The following is a 16,653-nucleotide window of genomic DNA, read 5'->3' as shown; positions in this document are numbered from 1 at the left end:
GCCTCGGTCAAATGCAAATAGGGAAAGAAGGAAAGGACCGAAGAGAAAGGCAAGCGAGTAGGTCAACTTTTGATCAAACGGAAGCTGGTCGGCAAAGGGGATGGACAATGGCTCATGGAGACGACGCTGGGGGAAACTCAGCCAAGTAATTGGCGGCGGCGAATCTGTCAACAGGACGACACGTTTTTCTCCATGTCGATATACATCAACCAGGAGGATGGGGACGCAGCTAACCTAACAGTAGGCGTTTGGAGCGCACCATGTCCGACCATCCTAACCTACCTGGCATGCCCGCAACCCACCGCCCGCGGACGGAGGTGGGCATTGTGGCTTTTCGCCTGCGTGCTCAATCTCGCCTCCGTTTCTTGGAAGATTGGACAAAGAAAGAAGAACCGACGCTGGAGAGGGATTATTCGTACGCCTATGCCAAGTAGTGCGCCTAGGCCCCGACAATCGCCAAATCGCCAATCTCCAAGAGCTAGGGAACAAGCTATGCTCCAGCTGCCTACCTGTTTTGCGCACCTTTGCAGTTCAATATCCCCACCCCTGCTGCTCCATAGGGGACTGGCTGGTCTTGGCTCACGGCTATTTCCATGCTTTTCTTGGACCCCTACGAGACACACGGCTGGGTGGTCCAAAAATGGTTTGCCAGCCAGTGCCTTTCGTGGTACTTGGTAGCAGATGAACTGTCCTCAAAGCCGACACAATCCATGCCGATCATAACAGTAATCTTCTCTCAACAAATCGTACATGCATCGAATGGACCATCGACTAAATCATGCCATCTTCAAAGATGGCGGGTGTCCAAGGTAGCACATGCCAAGCGGTTTGGTAGACTGATTACTATGCAGGTGTGGTAGGCGGGTTACAGCACCTTAAGCGACGAGCTGTAGCTCGTAGATTGGATTCATTCTCCATCGCCAGATACGCAGCTGATGAACGAACCCCTTTACGTATTCCATGCATATGACGTCCGTGGAACTGGGACCAAGAAACCAATCACAGAAGCTACTGGCGCTACCCCGCGGGCCTACATATTGGCGTCAACGTGATACGTACATCCCCTGTCTGCGTTTAGCTGCTAGCTCAGCTAGGGTCTTCAACCAAGAATAAAAGCCAAAAAAAAAAAAAATCCGAAAAAATACTTCGAGAACCCGAGGATTAGAGAGGAACGGCTCCATACTGTTACGAACATCGTTACGAACTGACTAAGTTTTAGTGGGACAGGACCCTGAGAAAAGAGGAGAACAAGAGGGCAATGCCGTTATGACCAGCCAAGTTTGTACGTAACCATGCGCCAGTCGTACTGGCACGATAGTAAGAGCCTACGAACTACTGGCCACTTTGATGGCGACGACTCGTGGCTTGCGCACTGAAAATCTCATCATCAGACCTCCTTATTTTATCTACAGAGGTAGTGTACTACTATGTAGGCCACGAGCCCTGCCTGTTTGTACGAAGTATGTACTTGGCATGCATCCTTTGTAGGTACGTACAGAGTTGCATGCCACGTGGTTGAAAAACCAGACGCATCTCAACCGTGAGTGGCCAGTTTCTGTGATTTTCTTGTAAAAAGGGTAACATTGATAAAGGAGAGACAATAGAGTCCCTGACGATCTGGGCGTATTGCAGACGTTTAGAATCTTTTTCTTGATCTCGCCATGAAACAGAAAAAGTTGGACCTTGGATGGAAGGTAGATCTCCCCCTGAGCCATTGGACGAGTCTGGACTCGAGACCCTCCCGATGTAGCTTGGAGAGATCCCATCTAAATTTCACAGATTGGGGCGCAGGCGGAGCTCCGGCTCACTCTAGGACTAGCTCTGCCGTAGCCCCAAACCCCCGCAGCAAATAGGCCGCCTACCTAGCAACAGCAACGCACCAATTGGCAGCATTTTTCCGGCACGAGACCCCTATATCATCCTAGATCGATAGTATATTCTTGCTGCTCCATACGAGGAGATTACCTAATGTTGCACCTGGACCGGTTTGTGTCATGGAGAAAGAATCTCGTCATTAAGACGTAGCATTCTACATGGTTGGAGCGTCCAAAACATTGCATCGGGGAGATTTGAAAAATAATAACAAAAATGAGGGAAACGCAAGAGTGAATGGAAAGTTGAGACTAGCAACCGGTCTGGAATTTTTTCCGTGTCAGTCCTCATTACCTAGGGTCGATCATCGTGGCGACAGTCCGAGAATATCGCATTTCCTTAAACGTCTGCCTAGTTGTCTAATTAGGTACATGCGCGCGCAGGCGCCAACCGGAGACGGCTGATTTTGGATATCACGCATGCATGTGGCCACGGCCATGTCACAGTGGAGGTTAATTGCAACCGGTTTATTAGGTGGTTCTGGAAAACGAAGAAGAACACCTTGTCTCGTTGATACAACTCAGCCTCAAAGATCACCGCCGGAATGTAGATCATGCCACACTGCTCGGACTTTCTCTCGCATCTTTCGCATCCGGGCCGTAAATACTGTGCCAGTTTCAACTTGTGCGCATCACTGGAGCCCCCGGGGAACCTGGTGCCGTGCCGAGTCAACCCTCTTTCACCTCCTGTGTACATTACTAGCAGCCCTGGAGCTAGATAGGGATAGGTACCACAGACCAGACCGCCTTCATTTTAGCGCCCACATACATAGGGAAGTGCAAAGAAGGTGATCAGTGATGAGATCATGTCGTTCTTGGTCAACGTAAGCAGCTTTTTTCTTCTTCTCTATCTGGAAGCTAAATGAGATTCTTTTTCTTGACAGAAATCATTCCTGGTGTCTTGCTGAATCTTGAATGCAATCAAACGCAACAGGTCTGGGTCTTTCGCGGGCATGGTGATTGGCACTAAGAGTCGTGGCCAGTCAGGCGGGTGCAGACCGTACAATGTCCACAGGTACCTAGCAGCGATGCTTTTTTGACGTGCAGGACGTTCAAAGTTCAACTGTACAATTTTCCCATGCAACAGCCCCATTTACTTGTCTGATAACAACAACACATCTCCCCATGAAACATCTTCTGATTTCCTGCCTCGCGCTCGCCAAACCTACGGCTTCCTATTTGGTTTTTGTGCGCTGATTGTGAACGCCGATAGGACGGTCGGGCCAAGCTCAGTCCGCCCTGGCAAGAAGGACCTTTGCGCCACAATCAAGTACCTGTACACTGCAATCACAATGCGCCGACCCAAGGTTTTCATGGCATATATACCATGTCACCGTACTGGAAACCCCGTCTACTGTGTAAGAGAAATCAGCAAAAGTGGGTTTCGCGGCTATGGTGATTGATTGCCTTAATCGACACAAGTGTACTTCAATTGGCAGGATGATACACACGGGTGCTAATGAGTAAACACATATACACAATGCTCGACCTTCGTCATCATGTAGCATTTTGGACCAAATTGGGCCGTGTCAAGTTGAAGTAGAGTTCTAACAAACAACTTGATAGATGTGCTCCAATTCGCTTCCATGTTTGACAAAAACCAATTGCTGATTGAGGACCAGTAAGCAATGAGCCAATCAAAATGTGGCTGTCATGTCCCAAGAAAGAACATCGGTTTTATTATAACATCATGGCATCTTCCACCGTTTTGAGACTATATTTTCCATTAATGACATGGACTTTTGCAGATTTGACTACGAATAAACCTAGAGCAGCAATGGTTATATCCAGGGGCAGCAGCGAGATGGAACAAGGGAAGAAAAGGAAATCAAAAGCACCATCTACCCGCTTCAAGAGTGAACAGTATCTCGACGGAATAGCTAGAGCTCCCTGATATACAGCACGTCTGCCAACCCGAGTGTATTTGGTATGAAACACAACTCAGCAAAGCATGTCCCGAAAGCCACCTCAGTTTTCGCACATACCAACGAAAAAAACACTTCCAAAATAATCAAGTGAGGTATGAATATATGGCACAGAATTAGCAACTGTATGACTTGCCATAAAGACATTTCCGCTGAACGGGACTCTTCTCATGAACCAAACACTCCGCTGGGATCCCGCGAGGCGAAGGAGGCAACGGCATTTTGCAAGACATAACACATTAGTTTCACTAGCGGATGAATACAGTGGACAGAGGCTTTTTTCGACGAGGACTCTTAACTATCTTCCTTGGAAACTCTGCCTTCAGTCTGTTCTCCCAACATAGCCACGTCGCCCGCTCTCCTACTATTTCTTGGACCTTACTCATCTCTTCAGCGTCAGCACACCAGGTCGATAAGGCAAAAGACCGTAATCGCCGCTGCTCGAAGGACTGCGGCCCTGGTAGAGCAGCTGCAGGTTGCACGGATCAATAGTAAATGTCTGGTCCGGGTTGGTGCGGACCAAGTCGCCGTGGCTAATGTCGTTGGTCCACGTCGCACCGCTGTTGGCCTTGCCGGCAAACGGGTTGCTCTCCGTCGCGGCCTGCGCCGTCCAGGAGCCGCCCAGGCTCGTTGCCGTGAACGAGCGGAAGTAGCGTCCGTTGGACCCAATGGCCTCGACAATCATGAGGTACTGGTTCGAGGAGACCGTGTATACCTGGACTGCTTCAAACAGATTGTTTGACGAGTCGCTCATGACGACCGTCGAGGCCGTGCCAAAGCTGCCAGGGAAATTGCCAATGGCCATGCTGGCCCGGTAGATGCTGCCATTGTCTCCGGCAAAGAACAGATACATGTTTGTGGAGTCTCCAATGAGCGTTTGATCGATAGCTCCTGTGCCGCTACCAGAAATGGTTCCCGTGAACAGCGGCTGTGCTGACGACCATCCATTCGCATTGGTCGGGTCGCTTGAAGTCCGGTAAGAGAAAGTCGTCGGACCCCACTGATGGGCGAGGATCCAGACGCTCTTGGGCGCAAAGTAGAAGATGGTTGGCGCCACGGCGCTCGAGGTCATCTGCGTCTGGCTCGCCGACGCCATGCCACTCCAATCGCTAAAGAGACCAAAGGCCATTGAACCCCAGGTAGAGCCGGTGTCATGGTACGTCGCGTATACGAGGTGCTGGCCATTGTACACAACAGTGGTAAAGTCCTTGAGCGAGACCCATCCAGATTTTGGAGTGGCCAGCGCCGCGGTCGAGTTCCAACTGTAGGTTGATGGAAGCGAGCACGACTGCGCCACGACGGTCGTCAAGGACGCGATGCTGGCGGCAAGGTTCGAGAATTTCATTGCGGCGAATGCTTCAGATTGACTCGCAGATCAGAATTGCATGCTAATAGAATGAAAGACGACATCATTAGAAACGCTCGTCGACTTTATACATGCCCTTTTGCTTTGCCACTGCACTAACAAGAAGCAGAGAATCTCTAATTCCCATATGCTCTTGCCTAAGTGGAGCGGTTCATCAAGACGCCTCAAAAAGAAAACAAAACCAAAAATTTCCAGCGGCGGAATTTTATGATTCCATCGAAATCTTAGCATCTCAGCGCGGACCCTACTGCCCCATGGGCTCACGATGAGCATACAATGTAGCATCACAACATCTGAAGACGGGATGATGCTGGATCTCGACACTCATTTGCGGGGTGCATAGTCGACGGCAGGTCCCCGATGGGGCAGTTTTACCATTATCAATCTCGTAGCTGACCTCAGGTAATGCAGGTACCTAGGTAGTCTAGATGCAACCCGGAAAAAGTCAGTCGGAGAATTGCAAGTCTTAGTCCAATCATTTCATGGCCATGGTAACATCGGTCAACTTGGCTCCGTCAATGGGTAATTTCACGGGTAATACGATATGCACTAATTCTCATGCGCGCCAATGGGCCTTCAATTTCGTGTTTCTCGTGTTGATCGTATTTGTCGGATCATTCGGATTGGACTACAAAATATGATTTTCATGAGTGCATACAATGACTGTTCATGGGACATCGTCTATCCCAACGTAAGCTCCTGCGCCATGATGTGGACTACTAGCATCGACGGCATCGCTAGTGGTAAACACTAACCCTTGAGCGTATTCTGGCGCTGGAGAAACATGTCCCATCAGCTTCTCTTCTCAGAGAGAAAGTTTGCATCCGTGTCAATCTGGGTTATAACAGACCGGGTAAGATGTCATATGACATCAAGTCCACAATGCAGACAAGCGGTCGGGTCTCATCCTTCCCTAGAGCTTTCTTTCTCTGTGCCATTGGACCCATGATAAATGACTGCAGCTTGTTGGAGATGCTGCGTGAATTATCCCTAAAAAGAGCTTTTGGTTGTTGATACTTTATCATGTGCGAGCTTGATCTTGAGTTTCCCACTTCGACAACAATTCCTGGCCGAGTGACTTTGTGGGCCAGCCACAGCGGTCTCGTCTTTCGGACAACATTTCTAGCACCTCATTGCGTTCTCTTTGACTTTCAATGTATAGACCAGCTAGCTCAATCAACCTCTGTATTCTTCATAGTTGGCTTCGATCGTCCACTCACCAATGTACAAGCACTGTGATGATAAAACACTGGACTCGTAATCATCTTGCATCTTGGCAATGCCGCAGATCATCCTGATACACTTTGAGAGCAATCTGCGATGTTCGAGATACTCACTCATCCCTCCCAACAGAGGTCGCTCCAGGGCAACTAGTATCAATGAGCAGTAGTATAGCTGCATAGAAATTCCTGTCAAGGTGAGCGGACTGCAGCCTTGGAATGAATATCGATGTCTTACCAAATGTGGATGGATGGATCCAAACAGCAGGAAAAATCGCGTCCGCTTCTGTCTCAGGAGCGGGAAGAGGCTCAAATTCGACTGTGAGATGCTGTCTCCAATCTTCCAGCATTTGCAGTATGTGATCAGCTTCAAGAACTTTTGCTGTCAAGTCGTTTTCGCCGTCTTCATCGTGACCCGTCTTAGAGCAGAAGCCCACAGCTTGCGCGAAGAAATAGACGGACCTAGAAGCCAGCTCATGAGGATCCAACTCGCTCAGTCCCCTAACCGGCCGCCAAAACGTGAATGGTTTCCGCCTTTCTCGGAAGGCAGCCCACACATCTTGGCAGAGCCAAGCCCACCAAACCGCTGCTCTCAAGCCCTTCGAGTCGCCATGTATGGTCTGAGATCGTTGTATCCAAAAGACACCTTGTAGATGGCGCTCCCAGTTGACGCTTTCCCCGTCAAGCATCTCATAAGTTGAGATAACCAACGTCGTCGAGAGGAGTTCCAAGCTTGTTTTATATGTATCAAATTGCATCGCTTCTTGGACGTAACGTAGTGTCTTGTAATAGTACTGTATGGCATCCACTTGCTCAAAAGACTGCGATTTTTGTAATTGCGGAGCCGTGGTCGATCGTACAATGGAATACCGCGCGGCGAGGCAAAGAATAGCGTTCATCAACCCTACATTGTGCATCTTTTGAAGTTGAACATTCCGTGCGACCAATACTACGAGAGAAAAGATGACTTACTGCTAGCCGTGGTACAAATGTTCCAAACGATTTTTTAGGATCAAAAAAGTCCATCTTACATGTAATTGTTAGTCATCGGTTCCATCTGTCCATGTTGCGACGTTGGAACGAAGATTGATTGAATGAAGAAATCAAACATGACGAAATCATATGGCCAACTCACCCAACGACTGATATGCCTCACAAAACTCTGGAGCAGAAGCTTCTCATGCGGGAGCAGTTCAATAATATTTTCTGAGTGCCAAGCTTGTTTCTCTAGCATCTGTTCACCCCCAAGCTTGATGAATCGCTCCATCAAAGCAGGATTGGGTTGAGCCGATGCTTCCGACTGATAAACTCCATTTGGCTGACTGGTGGCTGAGGTCGTTGGAGGGACAGTAGAATTTCCAAAGATGTTAATTCCTGCACCTTCCTCATTGATTTCGGATAAAAGGCCGTTGGCTGTCACATCACCAATGAGAAGCCCAAGCCACCTGGCTGTGGCAGTCTCAACATTGGAGCCATTCGACACGGCTGTGCGTACGGCGACCGAGTCGGTGATCCCATGTTCAACATGAGCAGAGGACCGAGGAGCGATGTCTTCATGGTGCGGCCCAGCTGAGATGCAGTTCGAAGGACTGTCGGTGGCGGATGTAACATCGTAAGGAGCGTCGTGTCCCTTGGGCGTGGCCCAGGTATCTCCTGCCTTACGAGTAGATTCAAATACCAGCCCGTCATTGTTGCGGCATATCACATACTGATTGGGGCTGGTAATTATCGAGGGCCGAGCCTTCTCACAAGCGTCTCCCAGGTTGCAGCACGCGCAGTGGGTGAGGGGCGGTGAACCATGATCTATCGTCAGCTCATCTCCTAAGTGTGAAGCCGCGGGACTTGCTGCTGCTGCTGCTGCTGCTGTCGCGACCGCTTGCGCGGGAACATTCGTGGGCTTGGGTGTGCTCAACTCCCGTATATCCTGTCGGTGCTGCTGCGACTCGTAGGAACAGGTCCGTTTACTCTTGATACAATTGCTGCAAGAGGGCTTGTGTTCGTCGCATTTGACACGGCGCCTGCGACAAGTTGCACTGTTTGTGATCAGACCATTGTTTTCCCACAATCACAGGCGAGCATTGACTCGTGGTGCCAGCAAACTCACCAACCAGTCGTCTTCCGCAGCCCTTTGCCTCGAGACAGCCGACCTCTGGTGAATCGTTTCTCTCCATCCATGGTTGTGTTGGAGCAATTCTCAATATCCACAGGCCAAGAGTCGCCTGTGGCCAAATGATATTGCTGAAGTTGTTGTCCGGGCGCATGACCACGCACGACCTAGGCAACCCTACCACATGCAAAGAGCACCGATGCGAATTGTAACTAAGGTAGCTTAGCGCTCCGCTAGGCCCAGCGTACAGCGATCCCCACACGCCAGGCTGTCACCCTCAAATGTTCTCCGTGGGGCGTGGGGTAGCATTGCCTCTACTTTTTCAAAGGATTGAGCTGTTCTTTGCAATATAAATCTCAATATTGCCGTTTGCAAGTATACGACCATACGCACTAGAATACACATAATCCTATTACAATATGTTTTCACTTGATGCCTAGCATAATGCCAACTTTAGCAAATGTACTAGCAGTTGTGATCGACTTACTCCCACTCAAACTCCGACGATTGGTAGACTCGTCCATAACTTGGCCCATTCATGATAATGAGGGCGCGGGGCTCCGCGGCTAGCGTATTTTTTTGCCCTTTTCTCTTTGGCGATTCGACCTGCCAATTAAGGCGCCCGGGCGTAAAGTGCCTGGGCATCCTCTAGGCGGTCTGTAGCCCTTCACTGGGCAGCGCTTAGGGGCTCCAAAGGGTAAAGTTGCCAAGAGAGCAGTATTTACTCCCATGGATGTATTACACCAGCCCGTAAAAGCAACAGCTTCCCTGCAGATTGCAGGTCAGCGCGACCCTGCCCATAACTCTCTCGCTCCCTAGGCACTTCTCAATCATGGACGTCTTGCCTTGTCCGACAAGTCACTTTGCATCTTGCAACAAATACGTTTTTCGGTCTCTGATGAGATTTGCAGAGTCCTGAGTTCCTGAGCCACGATGAGTACACCGCAAGCCTTTGTCCAGGATCCCCGATTTGACAGGGTCTTTGTGCTACCAGCAGATTTGCCCAATGGCCGCGCAAACCCGTTCACTGTCCAGTATAGCGACTACGGATACCGAAACGAGGAGGCCCCTGAAAACGAGAACGTCTTCCTCTTTTTTGGCTCATTGTTAGGATCGCGACTAGTTCATGTTGCCAAGGACGAGCTTGCCAAGCAGCACAGAATCCGAATCATCAATCCAGACAGGTAAAGATCCGGGGCCATTTCCACCCTCCCTTTAAAAGCTATTACCAGAGTGAATATGTCCAGTTGGCGGCGTTCGAAATTCTTTGACATATATCTTGAAACCCCCCCCCCCCCCCCCCCCCCCCCTCCCCCCACCAAAAAAAGAAAAAAAAAAGAAGAAGAAGAAGCAATAGCTAACTCCGAGTGTTGCTAGACCCGGAGTGGGCGGTACTGATATCGTGAAGCCGGAGTGCTTAATGAGTCTATGGCGAGGTATTCCAACAGCCCGCGCTGTCCTTAATAGTATGGCATGCTCTGACAAATACTTTATGAAACTTTAGAGACTATTCTAGCACTACTCAGACATCTGGATATTAAATACGTATCCATCGGATGCCATAGCGGAGGCACTATATCCGCGCTTGACATGCTGGTTCATCACCCAGAAATACTCCCCCCTGAAAACCCCGGCTACATTGCCATCGGATCACCGTGGATCTTGCCTTCACATACCGGATCAACAATGATGTCCATTGTTGAATGTTTTCCATCCAGTGTTATTGGCCAGGTTGATAAGATCGCAAGGCTCATTAACAACCATGTCGGTCCCATGGTTGGCCTCAGCGTTGGGGTGAGCTACGCCATGGTGAACAAGCTAATGCCGTCGCCAGCTCTTGAAAGTGCTGGGAATTCGCATACCCAGAGCAGCCGCACATTCGAAGAGAGAGTATGGCCAGAAATTATCCAGCGGATTTACGATTCAAACATAAAAGGAATGTCAACCGATGCTATCATGTTCTTGCAAAAGGGCTGTTTTAGCCAAGCGGGATGGGGCGACTGGGGCGACTACGACAAACTTGTTCCACGGTTGAGCCAAATTCTCCGCAGTACCGGCCGAAACCTCAGAATTGATGTGTTCCACGCCGAGAGCGATTCTCTTGTTGGTAATGCTGGTTCAAGGGGATCTCTGTGGTTTGATCAATGTTGGCAAGCAGGAAATGAGGATGTCATTAACTACAGTAGCGCGAAGGTTATCGGAGCAGACCACGATGGAGTATGGAGCTTGAAGTGGAGTGCAGTGCACACGGTGTTTGAAAGGATCAATGGGAAGGTCGAAGATAGGTGATCGGAAGGGCTTTGCTACCGTCCCTGGTCATCTCCATAGTAGTTCATCCTAGACTAGACGGATTGCGTAGGGTATACATGGCAAAGTACATTCTTCTCTGTTGGTGTCAGTGTGATTCGACCATCAACAGGATGGACAACTAGTATAAAATCTGCATGTCTGATTTGTTCAGCGCACGCATGCACAAGTTTTGCCCACAAACATTGTCATCCAGGCATAGATCACACAGGAATCAAGAACAGGCCCTCATTCTTTCTACTCCTGGAATGTGACTAGATCCCATCAAACAGTACACCCGGCTTGATCCTTTTTCTTCTTTGTCCTCTCGATCAGCCGAATCAATCATCGTTCTCCGGCCTTTCATTGGGGCCCCCGGGGTGGTCAGTATGTGCCCTCCAATAGAGCTGTGTATCCCAAATTTGGAACGCTCGGCGATCATGGGCTTCAGGGTCAGCTCCCCTTTCCAAAAGCCATTCGACCCAGGCCCATTCTCGCAATGAAACTGTGTGGGATAAGGGTGTCACCGGGACAGATCCGCCCGCGGAAATAATGCTATATGCCTTGATAATATAATTTCTAACGGCGGGAAGCCATGGTCAGCCACCTTTCCAATAATACTCGTCTGCTACCAGCAGGCCTTTCGCGTTCAAAGTTGGTTCGTACGCATCTAGGAATCGTATGTGCAGTCTGGCACGATGAAAAAAGATATTTCACTCACTTGTACCTAAGCCCGTTTATATCATCCCCGATACTGAGCATGTGCTCGGCCATGGCATAACGGCTCGCAGTCTCCATACTATGGAATCCCCCGATAAGACGGTGCAGGGAACCTCCGTATTCGGGCTTCGCGCCATGGGATACCAAAAGGTCAACCGCCTCGGTCGATCCCATCTCGACGGCCGTGTGAAGTACATCCCCCGATTTGCGCTTTATTGGGGCCATCCAAGGATAGTGCAAAAGCGCCTCCGATACGTAGACTTGACGGGCGATAGTCGGATCGGCGCCGTGCTCGAGAAGGAGTCGCGGTAATTTCCAGGTCTTCTATGCAGCGTTGGTAATGAATCGCGACCCTATTCTTTACAAAGGTTCTTTTGCGCCTGCCCTTTTCCTCGGGTACGAAAACCTGGTTAGGATGCCACCCATTGTCCAGAAACGCTTCAAGGAGGTCCTTCAGCTTCGGACTGCTATAAGAGAATATGCTTCGTTCCTCCTCAGGGGGCTCCATGTCGTCTTGTATCACAAAAGCCCGGGTATGCAGTTGCGTGCTCTGCTCTTATAGGAAATAACGCACGACTGGGATTTGAAAATTATGTGAGGCCTTCTCTAGGCCGTATTGTAGGTTGGCGTGCTGAACCTTGGAGCTTTGGGCGTGAATCCGAACTAATTCGAGGTTTCCGCGAGCGCAATAATCGTAAAACGCCAAGAACGCATCGTCTTTGCTATAGCTGCTTTGCCCGTCAACTATATACTCGGGTGACGAAAGCTCTGGGGGTATTGGAGGCAGGTCATTATATTCGTCCAGAATCCTGCATTTCTCCCAATCGCGCAACTCTTGTTGCGTCATTTTATTGAGCTGTTCTCGAGGGAGCTCCCAAGAAGCGGTGTTCGCCGTGTTGTGCAGCGAGCCATTTCGCACACTGTCTTTCGAGGCAGGCTCCATTGAAATGGCAGCATGATTGTGCGAATACTATGGGTGAGTCGGTGTGGAGATCTACGGGACCCCAAAATATGACCGCGTGATGGAGGGTTTGGAGAATATGCGGTCATAACTGAGAAGAGTCAGAAAAACGAAGCGGGTTGGTGACCCTAGTCGCTTATATAGGGTGAGACGACAATATACTTACCTAGGTTAGGTAGGTAAGTAAGCACCTGCAGAGTGGCGCGCCTTGGCGACACCAACATTCTCTGGCAGTTAATGTAGGATAACTGTTGGTCCCAAGTGGATTTGGACAACAAAACATAACGCTCAATACCATGTAGTCGGCGACATGAAACCAACACTCGAAAGAGGGTTTTCGTGATGGCAAGTCAGCCATGAACCAGCCACATCCCAAAACATATTACCAGGAATACAGCCTTATGGCATCTACAGAAGGTTATGGGGTGATGCTATGTTCTTGGCTATATAAGGCTCGGCAGTGATCTCGAATTTCTCGGCAACAACTTGGCAAAATTGGGATTTGGATTAGATTTTTTATCGACGCAACCATAACCTACCATTTCGAATGTACACCTCTCCGGGCTAGCTCTGGGTCCACATGGCATAGAAATGACTATATTTTGCCAATAAATATGGCTTTGCCCTGGAAGCGTTACTTCGGGAGGGAGTTTCGAAATTTGGAGAAGATGCATTATCTGTCACATCCCCATCTGCTCCGCCCTGTCCTTGCTTTTGAACAAAGAGATGACCAATTTTGTGTTTCCTTGAGCAGAGGGTGGTAACCGCCGCGATTTCTGGAGATCGCATGAGAATGGAGCATCAGTCAAGTGGGTGTTGGAACAGATGCATGGATTCTCTCAAGGTATGTTGCTGTTATATAACCAGAATGGGCGCCATGGCGATATAAAGCCAGAGAATGTCCTGCGATTCCGTGGCAAGACTTCCGACGAGGACACTCTCGTTGTAGCGGATCTCGGCTTGGCAAAGTTCTACGAGTCAGTGACAAACCAGCGGGATCATGCTTCATCGATCAGTGGCAGTACGGAGCGGTACGAATCTCCCGAGATGAATGTTGATGACCCGCTGCGTCCCCGATCCCGTCGCTACGAAATGTGGTTGATCGGTTGTGTTTACTTGGAGTTCATAATATAAAAACCTTCCGTCCGTATTTAATGTCAAGGCGCATCATTACAGGTTCTGAAATTTCACAGACGGGAAGTTCGATGAGTCCGAAATGAGAGGGGGTGCCAAGCGTCAGCGCAGTTATCGCATTAATGCTTTTGCTGGTTACTGGATGTGATTGAGCTAATATTTCCAGTACGGTAGTGATTGTGCTCAATGCTGATATTTCACAGATTGGAGCAGATTGCTTTAATGAGACTTTTGTCTATGGGATGGTAAATCCACCGTCAATAACCAGATTTGAGCCCGTCATATAGCAGCATGCGTCACTGGCAAGAAAGACATAAATCTAGACATGGTTAAAAAAGCCAGAATAACCTCGTCGCCGATTGATGAGAACTTACACCCTTGAGCTCAGCTGGTTGACAAATACGGCCCCCTGGTATCTGGGCCAGCCACTTGCTCAACAGCTCTGGGGGCTGCCTTGTCAACACTAGAGCCATCGTCAGCAGTCTTGTTGCTAGCGCTATTGCAAACCAAAGAGATGTGACACCTACTTTCAGTCATGATGTACCCGGGGGATACGCAGTTAACCCGGGCGAAATCTACCCACTCGACTGCCAGACTCCGAGCTAATTGAACCACGCCCGCTTTTGATGAGTTATACGCGGCTTGCACCTGAGGTGTATTCACCAATGTCGCGCTGACTGATGCAGTGATGATGAGGTTTCCTCTGCCCTGCTTCTTGAATAATTTCCCAGAAGCCAGAGCCGTCCACATGACGCCATCGTAGTTGACGCCGTTCATGTGCTGCCAGCTTTCCTCGGTGTATTCCAAAGACGGGACGTTGGCACACACGCCAGCGTTTGCGACGACAATATCAACGTGTCCATTGCCAAATTCATCAGTTATCTGATTAATCGTAGCGGCGATGCGCAAACGGTCCGTCACATCAGACTGGTACGCCCGTACCCTTTGGCCAGTCTTTGTGGCCAATGATGCAGCTGTGTCGTTTGCATCAAGCCTCGAATGGTATATAAAGGCAACGTCGGCGCCGGCCTCTGCCAAGCCAGTCACGATTTGAAGACCAATACCGCGCGAGCCGCCCGTGACGATAGCGATCTTGCCTTTGAGGGAAAACTGAGAGAGAACGGGAATGTTCACATCTGAAGGCTGATAAAGAACCATTGTGTTACGTGGTCTTGATGGGTATGGTTGAAAGAATGTGATGAAGCGATTGGAGCGATCCCCTTCAAGTTGTTGTTAATTCATGCACTTATCCTTGATATATAATGGTAAGCATCTTTCTTCAACAGCATGAAAAGGCTGGTAAAAGATGACCCAAGCCCTCGAGACGACGGCTTTTCCATCCACGGGTGATTCTATATCGTGATAAAATGGACAGTAATTCTGGCCATAATGAGGTTCTCTAGGGAGACAAGATCCGTACGACCTCTGAGTCCACATGGCATAAAATCGACTACATTTTGCTAATGAATATGGCTTCGTTTACCCTCGAAGCGATCTGGACCCTCGAGCCGGGCGTCACGAAAGTGATAGAGTGCGTTAGGATCTATTCTGAATATCTCATTTGGACAGGATTCTTTGTCGCATGTGAACTAGCCACCATGCTGAAGCCTGTTAGCTCTCATGTGTTTTCACCACACAAGATTGGAGCTAAGTGCTAATGCTGTCGCGCAATTCATCCCTTCTTGGTTGAGCTACTGTACCTACAGAATTGCATCTAGATGATTGCTGTTCATTATGATCTTGATCAGGTGTCTAGATTTTCAATAATGCACCCTTGACAGTGGGCGCTAATTGAGCACGCCACAGCCTATGTTCATTGAGGATGAAGACCTCGCCGTCTCGCCCGAAACAAAAATTTGCACAACCACCATCAACCAGGATCTTGCCCAGGAGAAACCCACCAGGCGACCAGACGTTGAGCCCGTCGCCACACCCACTATATACATTTCCAGTCATATCACACTTGATGCCGTCAGGGATACCGGCATCTGCCATGGCAAATAGCCGCCGGTTCACCAGGCTCGGTTGGCCATGGTACTGCACAATATCGAAAGCGTATCTGCAGACGATTTCTAGTATAAGCAAATCCACAATCAATAATCACGTGGTCACAGTGGCATTACGTACATTGACGACACGCGAGAATCATCAACTGAGCCGTCTCCATGAACTCTGTCTGTGTCTGTTACGTATAGTGTCGTTTCGTCTGGCGAAAAGCAAAGCCCATTGGGCCGACCGAAGCCATCTGCCATGGCGCGTATGCCCTGAGAAGATGGATCGTATCGATAGACCTGACTTGGCAAGGAAGGCGGGGGTCTGTAGCCTTGCTCGAAACCATATATGGGATCTGTAAACCATATACTGCCGTCCGATTGGACGACAACGTCATTGACGGAATTAAAAGGTCGGCCAAGGAAGCTCGTGACGACAGGGGCGGTATCGTAAGGTGGCTTGCTGGCCATCCGAAAAAGCCCGCTGGGCGCGGTCATTGACCCCTGAGCGCAGAACAGGATCCCGTCGTGGAAATTGACGCCGCCATTGGCCATTTGAATTAACTCATTCGAGATTTCTTCGCGAGTCATGCGGCCTGTTGATCTGTCCAGCACGCATTTTGAGATTTGGACCTTTCTTTCCCCCGAGGGACCAGAGAACTGGTTACTGGTGATGAAAAGCTCGTTGGTGTCAGGGATGAAAACGCCAGCCTCGTGAGCAAATGGGTACTCGTCTACCTCGATGAGGACATGCAACTGTGGGCTGGGTCCCAGAATACCTTGAAAAGCGTCGTCATGTTGTCTCACCCAGCTTTGTGCCATGTTGTTTAGTATCCGAATCTTTGAGATATCGAGAAAAGGCGATTCTGCAAATCGTGCGCCGTTGGTCGCTCGGTCTGCTGTCCTAATTACGCGGTCGTCACCACGAGTCGAGCAGAATTTGTACACGGCTGAAACCAGGATGCAAGAAAAGCCCTCGTTGCGAGGCGCAATCAATCAAAGTTCAACGCGGGGTTCGACCCGCATGCGGGTCTCGCCATGCACTATGCCCATCGCGCTGCAAGCGCAGTGA

At 49.6% G+C, this 16,653-nt stretch overlaps 6 protein-coding genes across 6 annotated transcripts; 2 read left to right on the top strand and 4 right to left on the bottom strand.

Moving 5' to 3' along the window:
- Nucleotides 1-4,178: 4,178 nt before the first annotated feature.
- On the bottom strand, nt 4,179-5,141 carry PFICI_06519 (alpha-L-arabinofuranosidase axhA-1; the record flags this gene model as incomplete). The annotated part of the gene is made up of 1 exon (XM_007835100.1): nt 4,179-5,141. One exon carries the CDS (start codon nt 5,139-5,141, stop codon nt 4,179-4,181), a length of 963 nt encoding a protein of 320 aa, XP_007833291.1.
- A 1,197-nt stretch (nt 5,142-6,338) lies between these two features.
- Nucleotides 6,339-8,557, bottom strand: PFICI_06518 (uncharacterized protein; the record flags this gene model as incomplete). The annotated part of the gene is made up of 5 exons (XM_007835099.1): nt 6,339-6,532; nt 6,621-7,299; nt 7,355-7,408; nt 7,518-8,415; nt 8,487-8,557. The coding sequence occupies 5 exons, from the start codon at nt 8,555-8,557 to the stop codon at nt 6,339-6,341; spliced, it is 1,896 nt and encodes a 631-aa protein (XP_007833290.1).
- An 865-nt stretch (nt 8,558-9,422) lies between these two features.
- Nucleotides 9,423-10,778, top strand: PFICI_06517 (uncharacterized protein; the record flags this gene model as incomplete). The annotated part of the gene is made up of 3 exons (XM_007835098.1): nt 9,423-9,673; nt 9,867-9,925; nt 9,994-10,778. The coding sequence occupies 3 exons, from the start codon at nt 9,423-9,425 to the stop codon at nt 10,776-10,778; spliced, it is 1,095 nt and encodes a 364-aa protein (XP_007833289.1).
- Nucleotides 10,779-11,576: 798 nt separating this feature from the next.
- Nucleotides 11,577-11,807, top strand: PFICI_06516 (uncharacterized protein; the record flags this gene model as incomplete). The annotated part of the gene is made up of 1 exon (XM_007835097.1): nt 11,577-11,807. The coding sequence occupies one exon, from the start codon at nt 11,577-11,579 to the stop codon at nt 11,805-11,807; it is 231 nt and encodes a 76-aa protein (XP_007833288.1).
- Nucleotides 11,808-13,825: 2,018 nt separating this feature from the next.
- On the bottom strand, nt 13,826-14,748 carry PFICI_06515 (uncharacterized protein; the record flags this gene model as incomplete). The annotated part of the gene is made up of 3 exons (XM_007835096.1): nt 13,826-13,909; nt 13,965-14,053; nt 14,118-14,748. 3 exons carry the CDS (start codon nt 14,746-14,748, stop codon nt 13,826-13,828), a joined length of 804 nt encoding a protein of 267 aa, XP_007833287.1.
- A 594-nt stretch (nt 14,749-15,342) lies between these two features.
- On the bottom strand, nt 15,343-16,403 carry PFICI_06514 (uncharacterized protein; the record flags this gene model as incomplete). Its single annotated transcript, XM_007835095.1, has 2 exons — nt 15,343-15,649; nt 15,718-16,403. 2 exons carry the CDS (start codon nt 16,401-16,403, stop codon nt 15,343-15,345), a joined length of 993 nt encoding a protein of 330 aa, XP_007833286.1.
- Between the last annotated feature and the right edge of the window lie 250 nt (nt 16,404-16,653).

This window comes from Pestalotiopsis fici (assembly GCF_000516985.1).
Source record: "Pestalotiopsis fici W106-1 unplaced genomic scaffold PFICI_Scf_4, whole genome shotgun sequence".
NCBI classification, from domain to species: domain Eukaryota; kingdom Fungi; phylum Ascomycota; class Sordariomycetes; order Amphisphaeriales; family Sporocadaceae; genus Pestalotiopsis; species Pestalotiopsis fici.
This window is presented reverse-complemented; position numbering and strand designations above follow the sequence as displayed.